General features: G+C 45.0%; 1 protein-coding gene across 2 annotated transcripts in view; it reads right to left on the bottom strand.

Moving 5' to 3' along the window:
- The window catches only part of BIN3 (bridging integrator 3), a 49,382-nt gene extending 35,846 nt beyond the window's left edge, over positions 1-13,536 (bottom strand). Inside the window, exon 1 of one of the 2 annotated variants that reach the window (XM_063931783.1) lies at positions 13,349-13,536. Coding sequence is in view for 1 of the 2 variants with exons in the window: in XM_063931782.1 (XP_063787852.1) it covers positions 12,961-12,968 (8 nt within the window). In the remaining variant the exon portion in view is untranslated. Of the gene's footprint in view, positions 1-12,960; positions 13,153-13,348 lie in introns of those variants that run through there. The other variant, XM_063931782.1, reaches the window with a different exon arrangement.
- Between the last annotated feature and the right edge of the window lie 866 nt (positions 13,537-14,402).

Below are 14,402 nucleotides of genomic sequence, written 5' to 3'. Positions count from 1 at the left end.
CTGCGGCCCTCTAGAAGATGAGCACTCTGCAACCACCACAGGAGGGACACCCTTGTCCTTGGTGACAGGGTTATCCGCTGATGCATCGGAAGATGCGATCCGGACCATTTGTCCAGCAGGTCCCACTGGAAAGTTCTTGCGTGGAATCTGCCGAATGGGATTGCTTCGTAGGAAGCCACCATTTTACCCAGAACCCTTGTGCATTGATGCACTGAGACTTGGCTCGGTTTTAGGAGGTTCCTGACTAGCTCGGATAACTCCCTGGCTTTCTCCTCCGGGAGAAACACCTTTTTCTGGACTGTGTCCAGGATCATCCCTAGGAACAGAAGACACGTCGTCGGAACCATTTTAGTATATGTTAAGAAATGTTGGGTTGTCCTAATGTGCGCTTATTGTTGGCAGCCCGTCTCTATTAGCAAATAGGGGAATCCCTCCAAAACCCCTGGTTCTAGATTTGTGTGTGTGTTGAGCAATAGATGTATAGGCGCCAACTCTAAAAGACAAATGTATGATGGGGAACTTCCCTTAATTAATTAGTATCAAGGCGATGTATAGTTCCTCCGAGGTCCTGTTTCCAAACTATCTTCTGCCAAATTCAACTCGATTAATCCCCGAGTTCATATGGAGAGGAAAGAAAAACCATATAGCATAGTACGTACAGATAATCAATGATATATATGCTCTATGCAATCTCCTCCCTGAATGACACTTATAGGTGGTGTACGGGACAGAGACACTAATCCAATTACCAGATCTGTAAATTCAATCAGACGTATAACAGTATCCCTTTCAATCAAACCAAATGTTGCCTCCACAGACCCTGAACACAGTGTTTCTCAGAATTTCAGACTTCTTCCCCAAATGACTCTATACGCAGTGGCCCACTGATATAAAATTGGCTCAATTACCAGACTCAGATGTACGTTCAGCATGTAACAACGTCCTTTGTGATGTTCATGGACACATAAACCGACCTGGATCCAGCATCAATTCACATATAAAAAAATATAAAAAAAAAAAAAAACGCATAGCATAATACGTTTTTTTATTTTTAAAAATTTTAAAACAACTGCTGGACTGATTCCCTCCTGGAATCCAAATGTACAGTATGCACAATTACCAAATGAAATGTACAAATCGAACAATTAAAAAACTGTATCCTCTGCTCCTTATCCCAAGCTCATCAGGTGACATAGGTGACAATAGGATTGAATCAATTACCAGAAATCACGAGTATATAGGCGTGTATACTCTGGATGGTGTGGAGAAAGGTGTCCTCCCAGTTCGCGTTCCGGATCGCTCTCTGGACTCCTCACCTATCCTGGTTGTTAGAAACAAACACCGTGCCACCGTAGCCGCCCTCTACCAACGCGTTTCAACCCGCACTCGGGTCTTTCTCAAGGTGATGAGCATGTCCCCTCCTTGTCCTGTATTTGAATTCCCTTCATCCAATAGGGGGCCTTCACTATCCCCAATAACTACACTCAGCTGTGTACCCTCCTCACTCCCCGGTCTGGTAATTGGATTAGTGTCTCTGTCCCGTACACCACCTATAAGTGTCATTCAGGGAGGAGATTACATAGAGCATATATATCATTGATTATCTGTACGTACTATGCTATATGGTTTTTCTTTCCTCTCCATATGAACTCGGGGATTATTCGAGTTGAATTTGGCAGAAGATAGTTTGGAAACAGGACCTCGGAGGAACTATACATCGCCTTGATACTAATTAATTAAGGGAAGTTCCCCATCATACATTTGTCTTTTAGAGTTAGCGCCTATACATCTATTGCTCAACACACACACGTCGTCGGAACCAGGTGCGATTTTGGAATATTGAGAATCCAATCGTGCTGCCGCAACACTACCTGAGATAGTGCTACACCGACCTCCAACTGTTCCCTGGATCTTACCCTTATCAGGGAATTGTCCAAGGAAGGGATAACTAAAATTCACTTCCTTCGAAGGAATATCATCATTTCGGCCATTACCTTGGTAAAGACCCGGGGTGCCGTGTACCATCCATACGGCAGCGTCTGAACGGATAGTGACAGTTCTGTACCATAAACCTGAGGTACCCTTGGTGAGAAGGGTAAATTTTGACATGAAGGTAAGCATCCTTGATGTCCCGAGACATCATGTAGTCCCCTTCTTCCAGGTTCGCAATCACTGCTCTGAGTGACTCAATCTTGAATTTGAACCTCTGTACGTAAGTGTTCAAAGATTTTAGATTTAGAATCGGTCTCACCGAGCCGTCCGGCTTCGGTACCACAACAGTGTGGAATAATACCCCGTTCCCTGTTGCAGGAGGGGTATCTTGATTATCACCTGCTGGGAATACAGCTTGTGAATGGCTTCCAAAACTGTCTCCCTGTCAGAAGGAGACATCGGTAAAGCCGACTTTAGGAAACGGCGAGGGGGAGACGTCTCGAATTCTAATTTGTACCCCTGAGATATCACCTGAAGGATCCAGGGGTCTACTTGCGAGTGAGCCCACTGCGCGCTGAAATTCATTGAGACGGGGCCCCCACCGTGCCTGATTCTGCTTGTAAAGCCCCAGCGTATACTGAGGGCTTGGCAGAGGGTTTCTGTTCCTGGGAACTGGCTGATTTCTGCAGCCTTTTTCCTCTCCCTCTGTCACGGGGCAGAAATGAGGAACCTTTTGCCCGCTTGTCCACGAAAAGACTGCGCCTGATAATACGGCATCTTCTCATGTTGAGAGGCGACCTGGGGTACAAACGTGGAATTCCCAGCTGTTGCCGTGGCCACCAGGTCTGAAAGACCGACCCCAAATAACTCCTCCCTTAATAAAGCAATACTTCCAAATGCCGTTTGGAATACGCATCACCTGACCACTGACGTGTCCATAACCCTCTACTGGTAGAAATGGACAACGCGCTTAGACTTGATGCCAGTCGGCAAATATTCCGCTGTGCATCACGCATATATAAAAATGCATCTTTTAAATGCTCTATAGGCAAAAATATACTGTCCCTATCTAGGGTATCAATATTTTCAGTCAGGGAATCCGACCACGCCAACCCAGCACTGCACATCCAGGCTGAGGCGATTGCTGGTCGCAGTATAACACCAGTATGTGTGTAAATACCTTTTAGGATACCCTCCTGCTTTCTATCAGCAGGATCCTTAAGGGCGGCCATCTCAGGCGAAGGTAGAGCCCTTACAAGCGTGTGAGCGCTTTATCCCCCCTAGGGGGTGTTTCCCAATGCACCCTAACCTCTGGCGGGAAAGGATATAATGCCAATAACATTTTAGAAATTATCCGTTGTTATCGGGGGAAACCCACGCATCATCACACACCTCATTTAATTTCTCAGATTCAGGAAAACTACAGGTAGTTTTTCCTCACCGAACATAATACCCCTTTTTTGGTGGTACTCGTATTATCAGAAATGTGTAAAACATTTTTCATTGCCTCAATCATGTAACGTGTGGCCCTACTGGAAGTCACATTCGTCTCTTCACCGTCGACACTGGAGTCAGTATCCGTGTCGGCGTCTATATCTGCCATCTGAGGTAACGGGCGCTTTAGAGCCCCTGACGGCCTATGAGACGTCTGGACAGGCACAAGCTGAGTAGCCGGCTGTCTCATGTCAACCACTGTCTTTTATACAGAGCTGACACTGTCACGTAATTCCTTCCAACAGTTCATCCACTCAGGTGTCGACCCCCTAGGGGGTGACATCACTATTACAGGCAATCTGCTCCGTCTCCACATCATTTTTCTCCTCATACATGTCGACACAAAAGTACCTTTGGGGAGACAGAGGGAGAGTTTGCCAGCACACACCAGAGCGCTATATATATACAGGGATAACCTTATATAAGTGTTTTTCCCCTTATAGCTGCTGTATAGTTAATACTGCACCTAATTAGTGCCCTCCTCTCTTTTTTTTTAACCCTTTCTGTAGTGTAGTGACTGCAGGGGAGAGACAGGGAGCTTCCCTCCAACGGAGCTGTGAGGGAAAATGGCGCCAGTGTGCTGAGGAGATAGGCTCCGCCCCCTTTTCGCGGACTTTTCTCCTGCTTTTTTATGGATTCTGGCAGGGGTTAAATGCATCCATATAGCCCAGGAGCTATATGTGATGCATTTTTTTGCCATCCAAGGTGTTTTTATTGCGTCTCAGGGCGCCCCCACCCAGTGCCCTGCACCCTCAGTGACCGAAGTGTGAAGTGTGCTGAGAGCAATGGCGCACAGCTGCAGTGCTGTGCGCTACCTTGTTGAAGACAGGACGTCTTCTGCCGCCGATTTTCCGGACCTCTTCTGCCTTCTGGCTCTGTAAGGGGGCCGGCGGCGCGGCTCTGGGACCCATCCAAGCTGGGCCTGTGATCGTCCCTCTGGAGCTAATGTCCAGTAGCCTAAGAAGCCCAATCCACTCTGCCCGCAGGTGAGTTCGCTTCTTCTCCCCTTAGTCCCTCGATGCAGTGAGCCTGTTGCCAGCAGGTCTCACTGAAAATAAAAAACCTAATCTAAAACTTTCACTAAGAAGCTCAGGAGAGCCCCTAGTGTGCACCCTTCTCGTTCGGGCACAGAGATCTAACTGAGGCTTGGAGGAGGGTCATAGGGGGAGGAGCCAGTGCACATCAGATAGTCCTAAAGCTTTCTTTAGATGTGCCCAGTCTCCAGCGGAGCCGCTATTCCCCATGGTCCTTACGGAGTCCCCAGCATCCACTTAGGACGTTAGAGAAATGGGCATTGCAGGGTTTGCTCGGTCCGGCGCACGGACGTACCCAAGAAGAATGCTGAAGCGGACATATTTTCCACTTGTCAATCTGTAAGCAATTGCAGCCATGCATTATTTAGCCAATAAAGGGGGGAATTCAGTTGTTTTTGGGCACCCAACATCCAGAATCTGAACCTCTACAGGAGATTGGTAGGAAGTTCTCTAGCACCAATGTCCTACATTTAGCTCTTACATCCTGGGGCTCCCGTATGTCTGTTTTATTAGTGTGATATATGCATTCCTACTACCGCATATACATGCACCTACGTTTGACATGCAGATGATGTCGCATCTTACACTGACTGCAGGAGAATGTAGAAGAGAAGTGGTGGGAGAGAACAGGCAGGTAGTACCAAGCACATTTACATAAACAGGACTCAATTACACCTGATGCAGATCTCTTGCGGGTTCTGCACTAGCCAGCCGTCTGATTTGCTTGTTGCAGATTGTCCCCTCCAGCTTATCTTACTTATCATTAGTGTGGCTGCTATAGTATATGAAATTTGAGCTGTCTATTCACATTATTTAATGGGTTTTCATTTGAATAACTGCTTGAAAGAAGATTCTTAAAGAAGTAAAATTGCATTTGCATTATTTCAAAGGTATTTAACGATATTATATAGTACAAACGTCCTGTGCATTTTTAGTAACACTTTAAAGACACTCGCACTTGCGTATGTGACTGTTTACTACATTTTATATTGTATACCAATAGGGTAATGTAACTTCAGCATTTACTATGAACACTGTCAGGTCACATCTATACAGTATTGTGGCACGCAAACAGCGCTTTTTATTTGGTGCGGCTCTACAGCACTGAGTATCAGCACCTTTGTTGACCGGAAATGGTCAACTCTTCTGGAATTGCCGATATAGTTTAATAGTCGTGCTTGGAAGTTGTGTCACCAGTCTCCTCCGTTCTAGCTATAGGATGATCATAAGCTGGCCAACGGACCTTCAGCGTTTAGGCGAGTGCCGACACCTTTTCTACATTGGACTGGTAGCAAAAAACACTGCCCGTGAGTATCACAAACGTGTTACTCCTCCTGACTTACACCTGGCACAAATGCTACATGCATCTTGGCATGCGTCTGGTTGTACATTTTCAGGCACATACTGCAACCTTTAAACAAGCCAAATTTCCAAGCTAAAATGTAAAACTGATGAGCCAATTGCGGAAATAGGTTGAAGACATTCCCGAAACAATATTTTCTATAATGTCTGTACTGAAACCGTAGAATATATAAACTGCAAGGGCTATTGTGTGTGTGAGACACTCCTCCGCTCTCGTCTTTCTTCATTCTTGAAATAGTTGTTCAGTGTTTGAACCTTTCATTCAAATTTTCCTGTTGGGTAAAACATAAGTCAGAGGCATAGCATGACCAGTCGGACTCCTTAATAAATGTGTCATCGATTAAGCCTTCATCCTACATATGTCCCTAGCACGTCCTACGACACTAGCAGAGTGCACAGAGAGTTGTTGCAGGAAAAATTCTGGGTCTTTTCAAAAGACTGATGTTTTAATCAAGGCCAACCAGCCAAATAAAGATGTATTATTCAGGTAATGCTGTTCTGTCCTAGATGATGGGTGTATTATGCGTGTGTACGGTCTCATTTGTCAGCCATTTAACTTTGGTTACCTCTCTGAGAACTTGTCCCCTCCTGAATGACACTGGAGCCGAGCTGTCACTAGTGAATGCAGAACGCGGTGAGTCAGGGAGAAGAGAATGGGAGGGGGGAACTTCACATGGATTTTGTTTGCGGAGCATATTTGGCTGCTTTTGATATTTTTCTCTGGGAGCTGGATATTGGCCAGAAATACCCAAGAATGAGCTTTGCAGAGAGCTCTGTGCTATGAAAGCTGTGTAACCCTTCTGTCGCCAAGACACGCATATCTATAAGCATGGGCAAGTGAGACTATCTTCCTGAATGGGGATAGTTAAATTAACAATTATTTCTGTAGACAAGACAAAATTACAATTGAAATAGCCCTGCCAATGTAGGAAAAATTGCCTTAGTATTCACAAAGACAGAGCTCCCTCTACATACCACCATGCCCCTCTTTTTATAGCACCCACTTCACTTACCATCAAGTACATTACAATGCATTAATTGCATTACATGCCCACCGAGCTGTAGCACCATTAGGCTTGAAACTGGCATTATAAAATTACTAAATATTTATTTCATTAGGAAAGACAATTGTCCTTTGAACTCTCAACTTGCTGAAACTGGGGATCATGGTTTAACTTTCTTAATATATCACTGATCCAACATAAAACTATAGGGCCTATGCGCACATCTAAAAAAGTGACATGGCCTATACCAAAATGATAACATATTCTATGTGCCGAAGAATAGGAACAAAAAACGCAGCCAAACGAACCATCCATGCGAAATATATTTTGGTTAAAAAAAAATTGGCAGCTGTGCACTCTGACTTTTTTTCCCCGTTTGGTTAGAATTTATTTGTTATTACAAAATATGATATTTTTGATCTTTGTCTCTTGTAAACGTCTAAAATTGTGTAAAGAATATATTTAATTAGAAAGTGCAGTAACAGTTTCCAATTCTTGAGTTGTGCATGTAACCTTTAAGCTGTATGACTGTGTTCTTTACTTTAAGGGGTATATTCAATTAAAGTCGGATCCATTCCGACATGTATTTGTAGGAATGGATCCGACAACCCCTATTCAATGCCATCTTAATTCGACTTTTTAAAGTCGAATTGAGATGGGACACAGAGGAGGAGAAGGGGGGCGAGCCGCGGGGAGACTAGCGGGGGACAGCCGGCAGGCATACAGGGAAGATCAGCGCTACAGTAGCGCTGCAGCAGGATGTCACCCAGCAGCCCGACCTCACGGCAGTGCCCACCTGGCTCCAGCAAGCGTGCTGGAGGCGGGTGGAAGCTGCAGTGAGGTCGGGCGGCTGAGTGACATCCTGCTGCAGCGCTACTGTAGCGCTGATCTCCCCTGTAAAAATTTAGGGTTATATATATAAAAATGAGACTGTGCAAATCAATTGCGGGAGATACAAATATTTATTAACACACTGGGACGCCAGTGTTCTGACTTTTATTACCACCACCTGAAAGAGCTCATATAAATCAGTTTTACTGCATGTTGCATGCTATTTAACATCCTATTTATTATAGTCTCTGTGAGAACGTGCTAATTGCTATTAATTGCATGTTGATTGTGTGTTATAAATGTTGTTCTTAAGAGATACCATATAAATTGTTTTACTTATATCCAAGCCTCACTGAGTCAATCTTTTCCTGTGACAGACTGCACATATTTTTTTAGATACATTGTTTTAAGTGCAGAGTATTCTTTCTTTTAAAATATATTGAATAGGTCAAATCAGGATTCGACCTTGAAAAGTCGAAAACTGCCATCTTTTCGACAGACGGCAGTTTTCGACTTCAATTGAATATACCCCTAAGTGGGAAGTAACAATATAGTGATATATGGTAATGATGCTAGATAATCAAAATGCAAACAATATTTTATTTTATTTGGGGTGGGTTAAGGAGCCCATATATCTGGCATGTATTGAGGCAAATTCCCACTTTGCCGATGACTGGGTTGGAGGATTTGGGAAACATGTTTACACGTTGTAAATCCTTGATTTGCCAATTCCGTAAAAAAAAAAAAAGAAATGATCGGTGACCAGGGATATTTAACAGGTTGTTTTTGACAATTCCCTGATGGATAGCAGATTGCGGATGACCGATCTGCAGAATAGGAAATCGCAGCGCAGATGTATGGCCGACATAAGGCCTTCCTCAATGGTAACAACAGCAGCACCTGGTTTTCAGGGACTGATTCGTATAAACCGCAATTGCTACTACTACAAGACATTATCACCTCCCAAAAAGTAGTATTTTCTTTTTTAAATCAAACTTCAAGGGAAAAATAGCAATCAGAGGATGTAGCTCACAGTAACGAATAAGAAGTCAGCTTTCATCTGGCTAACTAGGCTACATTTCTATAAGCGGTCACATGATTGGTTGCTATAGCAGTTTTTTGTGTTTCAGCAGGATATTAAAAATAAAAAGCCCAGTGTACAATTATGTTTTCATTTACATGGGATGGTATCGGGATCCCTGCGTTTGCGATGCCAGCACTCATAATACAGACATTGGCATTCCGACGCTCAGGATGCCAACAACTAGTAGGCGAGTATACCATCCCTAATCTCCAAACCCCCTAACACCAACCCTCCTTTTTCGCAGCCTTACCCTAACCCTGCCCCCCCCCCCCCCCCCCCCCTTGAAGCCTAACCCACCCTGAGGGTGCTTAAACCCAAGGCTTCCTCACCTCCCCCCTCCCCCCTGCAGTCTACCACTACCCCCACCCCTTCCCCCACCCTAACCATCCCCTCATGGCCTAAACCTGAGCACCCCTAGTCCCGCAGCTTACCTCTCCGCAGTCCTGCCAAATCCTCATTCGGGATCCCGGCGCTGGAATAGTGATCAATGTTTGGATCCTGGCGCCGGCATTCTGAGTGTTTCGACTGCCAGGATCCCGCAATATATGCACTTCTAAATCTATTGTATGAAGATGAGGGGGAAATAAAGTTACTAAGAATAATGTATAACTTTCCATTACTATGTCATTTTATTTATGTAGCCAAAACATGTTTGAAAACCACAAAACAAACTGAGTTGCAGTGAAACCTGTTGAGCATTTGGTCGTCATACAGATCACCACGGAATGTCACCGGACACGTACTGCATCCCAACAGAACACCTGGAAGCATCCATACAGGTTCCCCATGAATGTGTCTGTCAGGCATAATTACAGCTGATTACCATTTATCTACATTAATCAGAAGCCAGATAGTTATAGATGTGATTTATAGTTACAATTAACAGGGCCAGAGTAATCTAGAAGACAATATCGCTCTGCCACCTGTCACATAACCATTTTAATTGAATACTATGGGCCTAATAACCTTCTAGATGCAGGCATGGGCGCATTTCCAGTGACGCAGCCTGTACTTTTAAAGCAGCAATCAATAAAAAGGCAAACCCAGGTTGATTTTGCCTTTTAAATTGCTGCTTTAAAAATAGTCAGACTCGCCGAAATGGAAAAATCCACAAGTCAAAGTAGTTATCCTCTGATGGGTGTATCCCAAAACTGGGCTCAATCTCCTGGGAATGTCCTGTACAACCACTCATGAACAATGTTTGCTTCTCACACTCTACGAAAAAGCTCTTTACTCATTAAAACATATATTTCACTCATACTAATAAAATCCATTCACACATACACACACTATTCAAAAGGGTCCCGCACTCGCATCAGACAAATGATAAAAGGTTGGGCAAATACAAGGTCAGTCCATGGTGATGGAGGTGACCTCGCCAGTAAATAAGTCGTTAATAAATAAAGCAACTGGATCATTAGTATAGAATGTAGCTTATTCAGTTTCGATTCAAACATACAATCGTTTTCAAGACAAGCCGTATAATATATCCAGGTAGTAAATCTTTGGATATACAGACATCAACAAGTCCATAAGGATAATCAGCAATCCATATGGGGTTATCAGCAGGAGAAAAACAAGGAACATACAGAGGAATCCCTGAGAGGTGATGAACACCGATCTAAGACAACCAGGGAGAGTAGGAACTCCAGCAGCATCACACTAGGTACCAGCTCATCACAATGACAGAACAATATAACAGTAATGTCGCACTAGCGGCTGTGTATACCCAGAGCAACACTTTAATTGCTCCATCGGGTGTCGTTTAGTGCGCAAAATTCCCCCCAGTGGGATCAGTATGAGACCCCGGCGGTCAGGAAACCAATGCCGGGATCTCAGCAGCGAGCATAGCATGTTCCCTTAGCAGGCTCGCTGCGCTCACCACTCTTTGGTTGCCACAGGGTCCTATTCCCCCTCAGGTGGTGGCGTGGACCACCACCCAAGTGGTGAAATGAGCCGACGGTTGGAGTCCATTGCAGATGGTGTCGGGATTACGGCGTCAGCAAATTGACCGCCGGGATCCCGTCCGGTGGTCAATATATTTATATAAAATCTTGTGGACTAAGTGCTGCCATGATACTTTATTTGCAGCACTGGACTACAGTTCAGCATGGAGGGCATCGGTTACACGTATATAAATGCTTGCTAAAAAACAAGCACCATATTTTCTCAAAAAGGGATGGTGCCACTCCTGTGTTTATATACATTCTTATTAACACAGTTTAATAAAGCCAAATATAATAGATTTCCCTTGAACTCTCCCGGGAGCTTCCTGGGACTGGTTCCATACGATTTGGTACATTTGCATGCAATGTATCTTATGCGATCCCAGCCATGCCTGCGGGAACAGACATATCACGAGTGCAGCACTAACGATCTAGGGGAGCCGATCCGACCCTCACGGGAACACGTATCGGATTGGAAACACATCCAAAATGCCCGAATTCACACGATATATTGTCCCGAATGCCCGAAATTGGATGAAATCGGGCATTATCGTTCTAGTGTATGGGGCCCTTAAGGGTGTGATGTACTAAAATGAAAATAAGGCTGCATTCCTTTATGTACTAAGCTCCGGAATTTGGAGCCTAGGGACTTTTTTCCGCATTCTACTCTAAAGGTCCGTACACATTAGAAGATGTCGCTCTGTGAGCGACGTCGTCTAATGTTTCCCCTCCCGGGCCGGCAGGTCGGCGGCCGACTGTACACACTGAGCGATATAAAACACCAAAAAAAAGAAAGTATTAGCGCTTGTAGGTCACAAATGAGAAGATAGGTCACAATGAATCACAATTTAATAAAACATGATAAAAAAAAAAACATGTTAAAAACTGCTTAGCACGCGTTTCGTTGCGTTTGAGCAACTTTTTTCACCGTTGGTGAGTCCTGCCGCTTTGTGCCCACTCCCTGTCTACTGGAAGACCTTCACCTGGACCAAGTAACAGCATTTGGACTTTTTATAAAGAGAGTTCCTTTCACACTGTGGAAGCTCCATTTCATCCCCAATCGAGGAAAAGCCACATGTGGACGCAGTTCCACTTAAAAACCTTGAGAGACGCTGGTGGTAACTATTATTCACAGTTGTGATTTGCATGGGCTCTCAGAATCCAAGGAGACTAATTATCGGAACAGGTTTTCTGAGCTTTTCTTCCATAAAAACCTTACAATCGGGAGGAGCACTACTCACTTTATGTATTATTGTTTTTTCATTTATATGTGCTTAGCACGCAGTTTTTAACATGTTTTATTAAATTGTGATTTATTGTGACCTATTTTCTCATTTGTGACCTACAAGCGCTAATACTTTCTTTTTTTGGTGTTTTAATTGCTGTTCGGGGTCTGACCAACCCCTTTGTGTATAATAGCAGCTGTGGTGAACCCCCTCATCTAGCGCCAGGAGTGAAATTACCTTTGGGTAAATTTCTCCTTACAATTACACTGAGTGATACGGATATGACCGCTCAGTGACGTCATGCCTCCGCCAGCCCTGCATGCAGGTCGTGGACAACAGTCCAGATCCTGCATGCATGCACTGGTGACAGCGACGATCGTTGCCGACCATCGGTGGTCGCTGGCGGCATACACACTTGCCGATAAAATGAGCTACGTCGCTCAGGCAGGGGGAACATTTTTTTATCGGCAAGTGTGTATGGGCCTTAAGAGTTGAATCCCTCAGAGTATATCCTGCGACGCGTGTCTTTAGAGGCAGCGTATAAGGACTCCCGGGTCAGAAGTCCAGTCATCGCAATGGTCAGTTCTTATCGGGAGAGCTGTCTTTTGTAATTCTAAACACAATTCTAGGTACATACCGATGTTATTAATGGTGGTATGTACCCGCTACGTGGCGGGATGTATCACATCCAATATGCGATGCATAGTACATCCCACGTAGAAACAATGGAACAGGGAAGGTGTATTATACATTGTACTTCTCCTTTAAACAGCACTGGGGAAGCATGGGCCGTGTAAGGAGCACAAATACCATAATAAACAAGATGAAATGATGCTGCAGGTGTATGTGGTCTGGCTGTACAGACACATTCATATGTACTATCACATATCACCACACACACCATGACATGCCCGGGTGTGGGCGACCTGTGCTATCTACAGCTGCTGAGGAACCAGAAGTCCCAGCATGCCCTGACTACATTATACCAGCAAGAAGCGCAGCAGGACGAGGCCCTACAGGAGTCGGTAACAGCTGACTGTAACTCACCAGCTCATCTTCCCCCCCGGCCCGGCGGACGCTCCCGTTACCTCCCGGTGCTTCCCTCCTGCAGTTTCCGGGTCTGTGTCAGCGGCCGGGAAGTTTACATCCCAAACAGCGTCGCTCTGGTCGGAAGTGACGTCACGAGTGGGCGTGGTATCACGGCTCCAACACACATGCGGCTACTGGAGAAAGGCGGCGTCGGTGTCTCCATAGTGACCAATTTACTGCGCCTGCGCGCTGGCGGATGCTGACAGGTGTCAGTTTGTTGGACTTCAGGTGACAGGGTCACAGCCTGGATTACTGCGCAGTGACGTCATACACGTGTTACCCTTCATGTCCCGGTCTCATGCCTCTAATAGCAGTCACCTCATTGCGATTGCCCCACAGTACTTACTTGCCTAGGCTCCCTCATTCTGCAGGAGACTTCCTCAAATAGAAGCAACCTCCCTGTCTCCCTGAATAGTCCAGCAATCTCCCTGATTGCGCCTTAACCCCATTATGCAGCTGTTACATTCTTCTGGGGAGGGGGGATAAATCACAGCTACATACATTCAAATGGGAACATCAGTGCCATTTCCCTGCATTGGCTGTAAGGCACAATGGGGCAGATGTATTAACCTGGAGAAGGCATAAGGAAGTGATAAACCAGTGATATGTGCAAGGTGATAAAGGCACCAGCCAATCAGCTACAATATGTAAATTAGCAGTTAGGATCTGATTGGCTGGTGCCTTTATCATCTTGCACATATCACTGGTTTATCACTTCCTTATGCCATCTCCAGGTTAATACATCTGCCCCAATGATCCCTATGGCTACATGCAGTTTAAAAAAAGTTTCTCATGGCCACTTACAGTATATGGAACCTTTTGTAAAGCACAATACACAAAAAAATCTGCAAAATATAAGTCTTCAACAATTAGATCTTTCTAACTTTGGAGCTCATTTACATTTGAATGTAAGTCATTTTTATTACACGCCTCCCAGATGTAGCAGTTCGTCCACACTGATAGGTGTTACTTTCACATCTCCCTGAAATACTTTTTCAAAAGTAGGCAAGTATGCCCCAGCATGTATGAGCCATACACATACCTGGTATTATACCCACCAGTGGCCTGTGTGACAAAGGGAGGGCATGGTTGGTGTTGGCTGTAGAACATGGGGGAACTACGGTAATATGTAAATTACTTTCTGCTACGGGGTAACTGGGCTCCAAAGGGAATAACATCGGGGTGTAGAGTAGGATCTTGATCCAAGGTACCAACAGGCTCAAAGCTTTGACCTTCTTCCCAAGATGCATAGCGCCGCCTCCTCTATAACCCCGCCTCCGCGCACAGGAGCTCAGTTTTGTAGTTGGTGCCATGCAGTAAGCAGGCATACAACAGGGGGGCTGCGAGCAACCCTGAGAAGAAGCTTTTACAAGAAAAATGAAGACTTCAAGGGCTGCAGC

This window comes from Pseudophryne corroboree, chromosome 6, assembly GCF_028390025.1.
Source record: "Pseudophryne corroboree isolate aPseCor3 chromosome 6, aPseCor3.hap2, whole genome shotgun sequence".
NCBI lineage: Eukaryota > Metazoa > Chordata > Amphibia > Anura > Myobatrachidae > Pseudophryne > Pseudophryne corroboree.
Note: the sequence above shows the minus strand (reverse complement) of the source record. Positions and strands in the feature narration are given on the sequence as shown.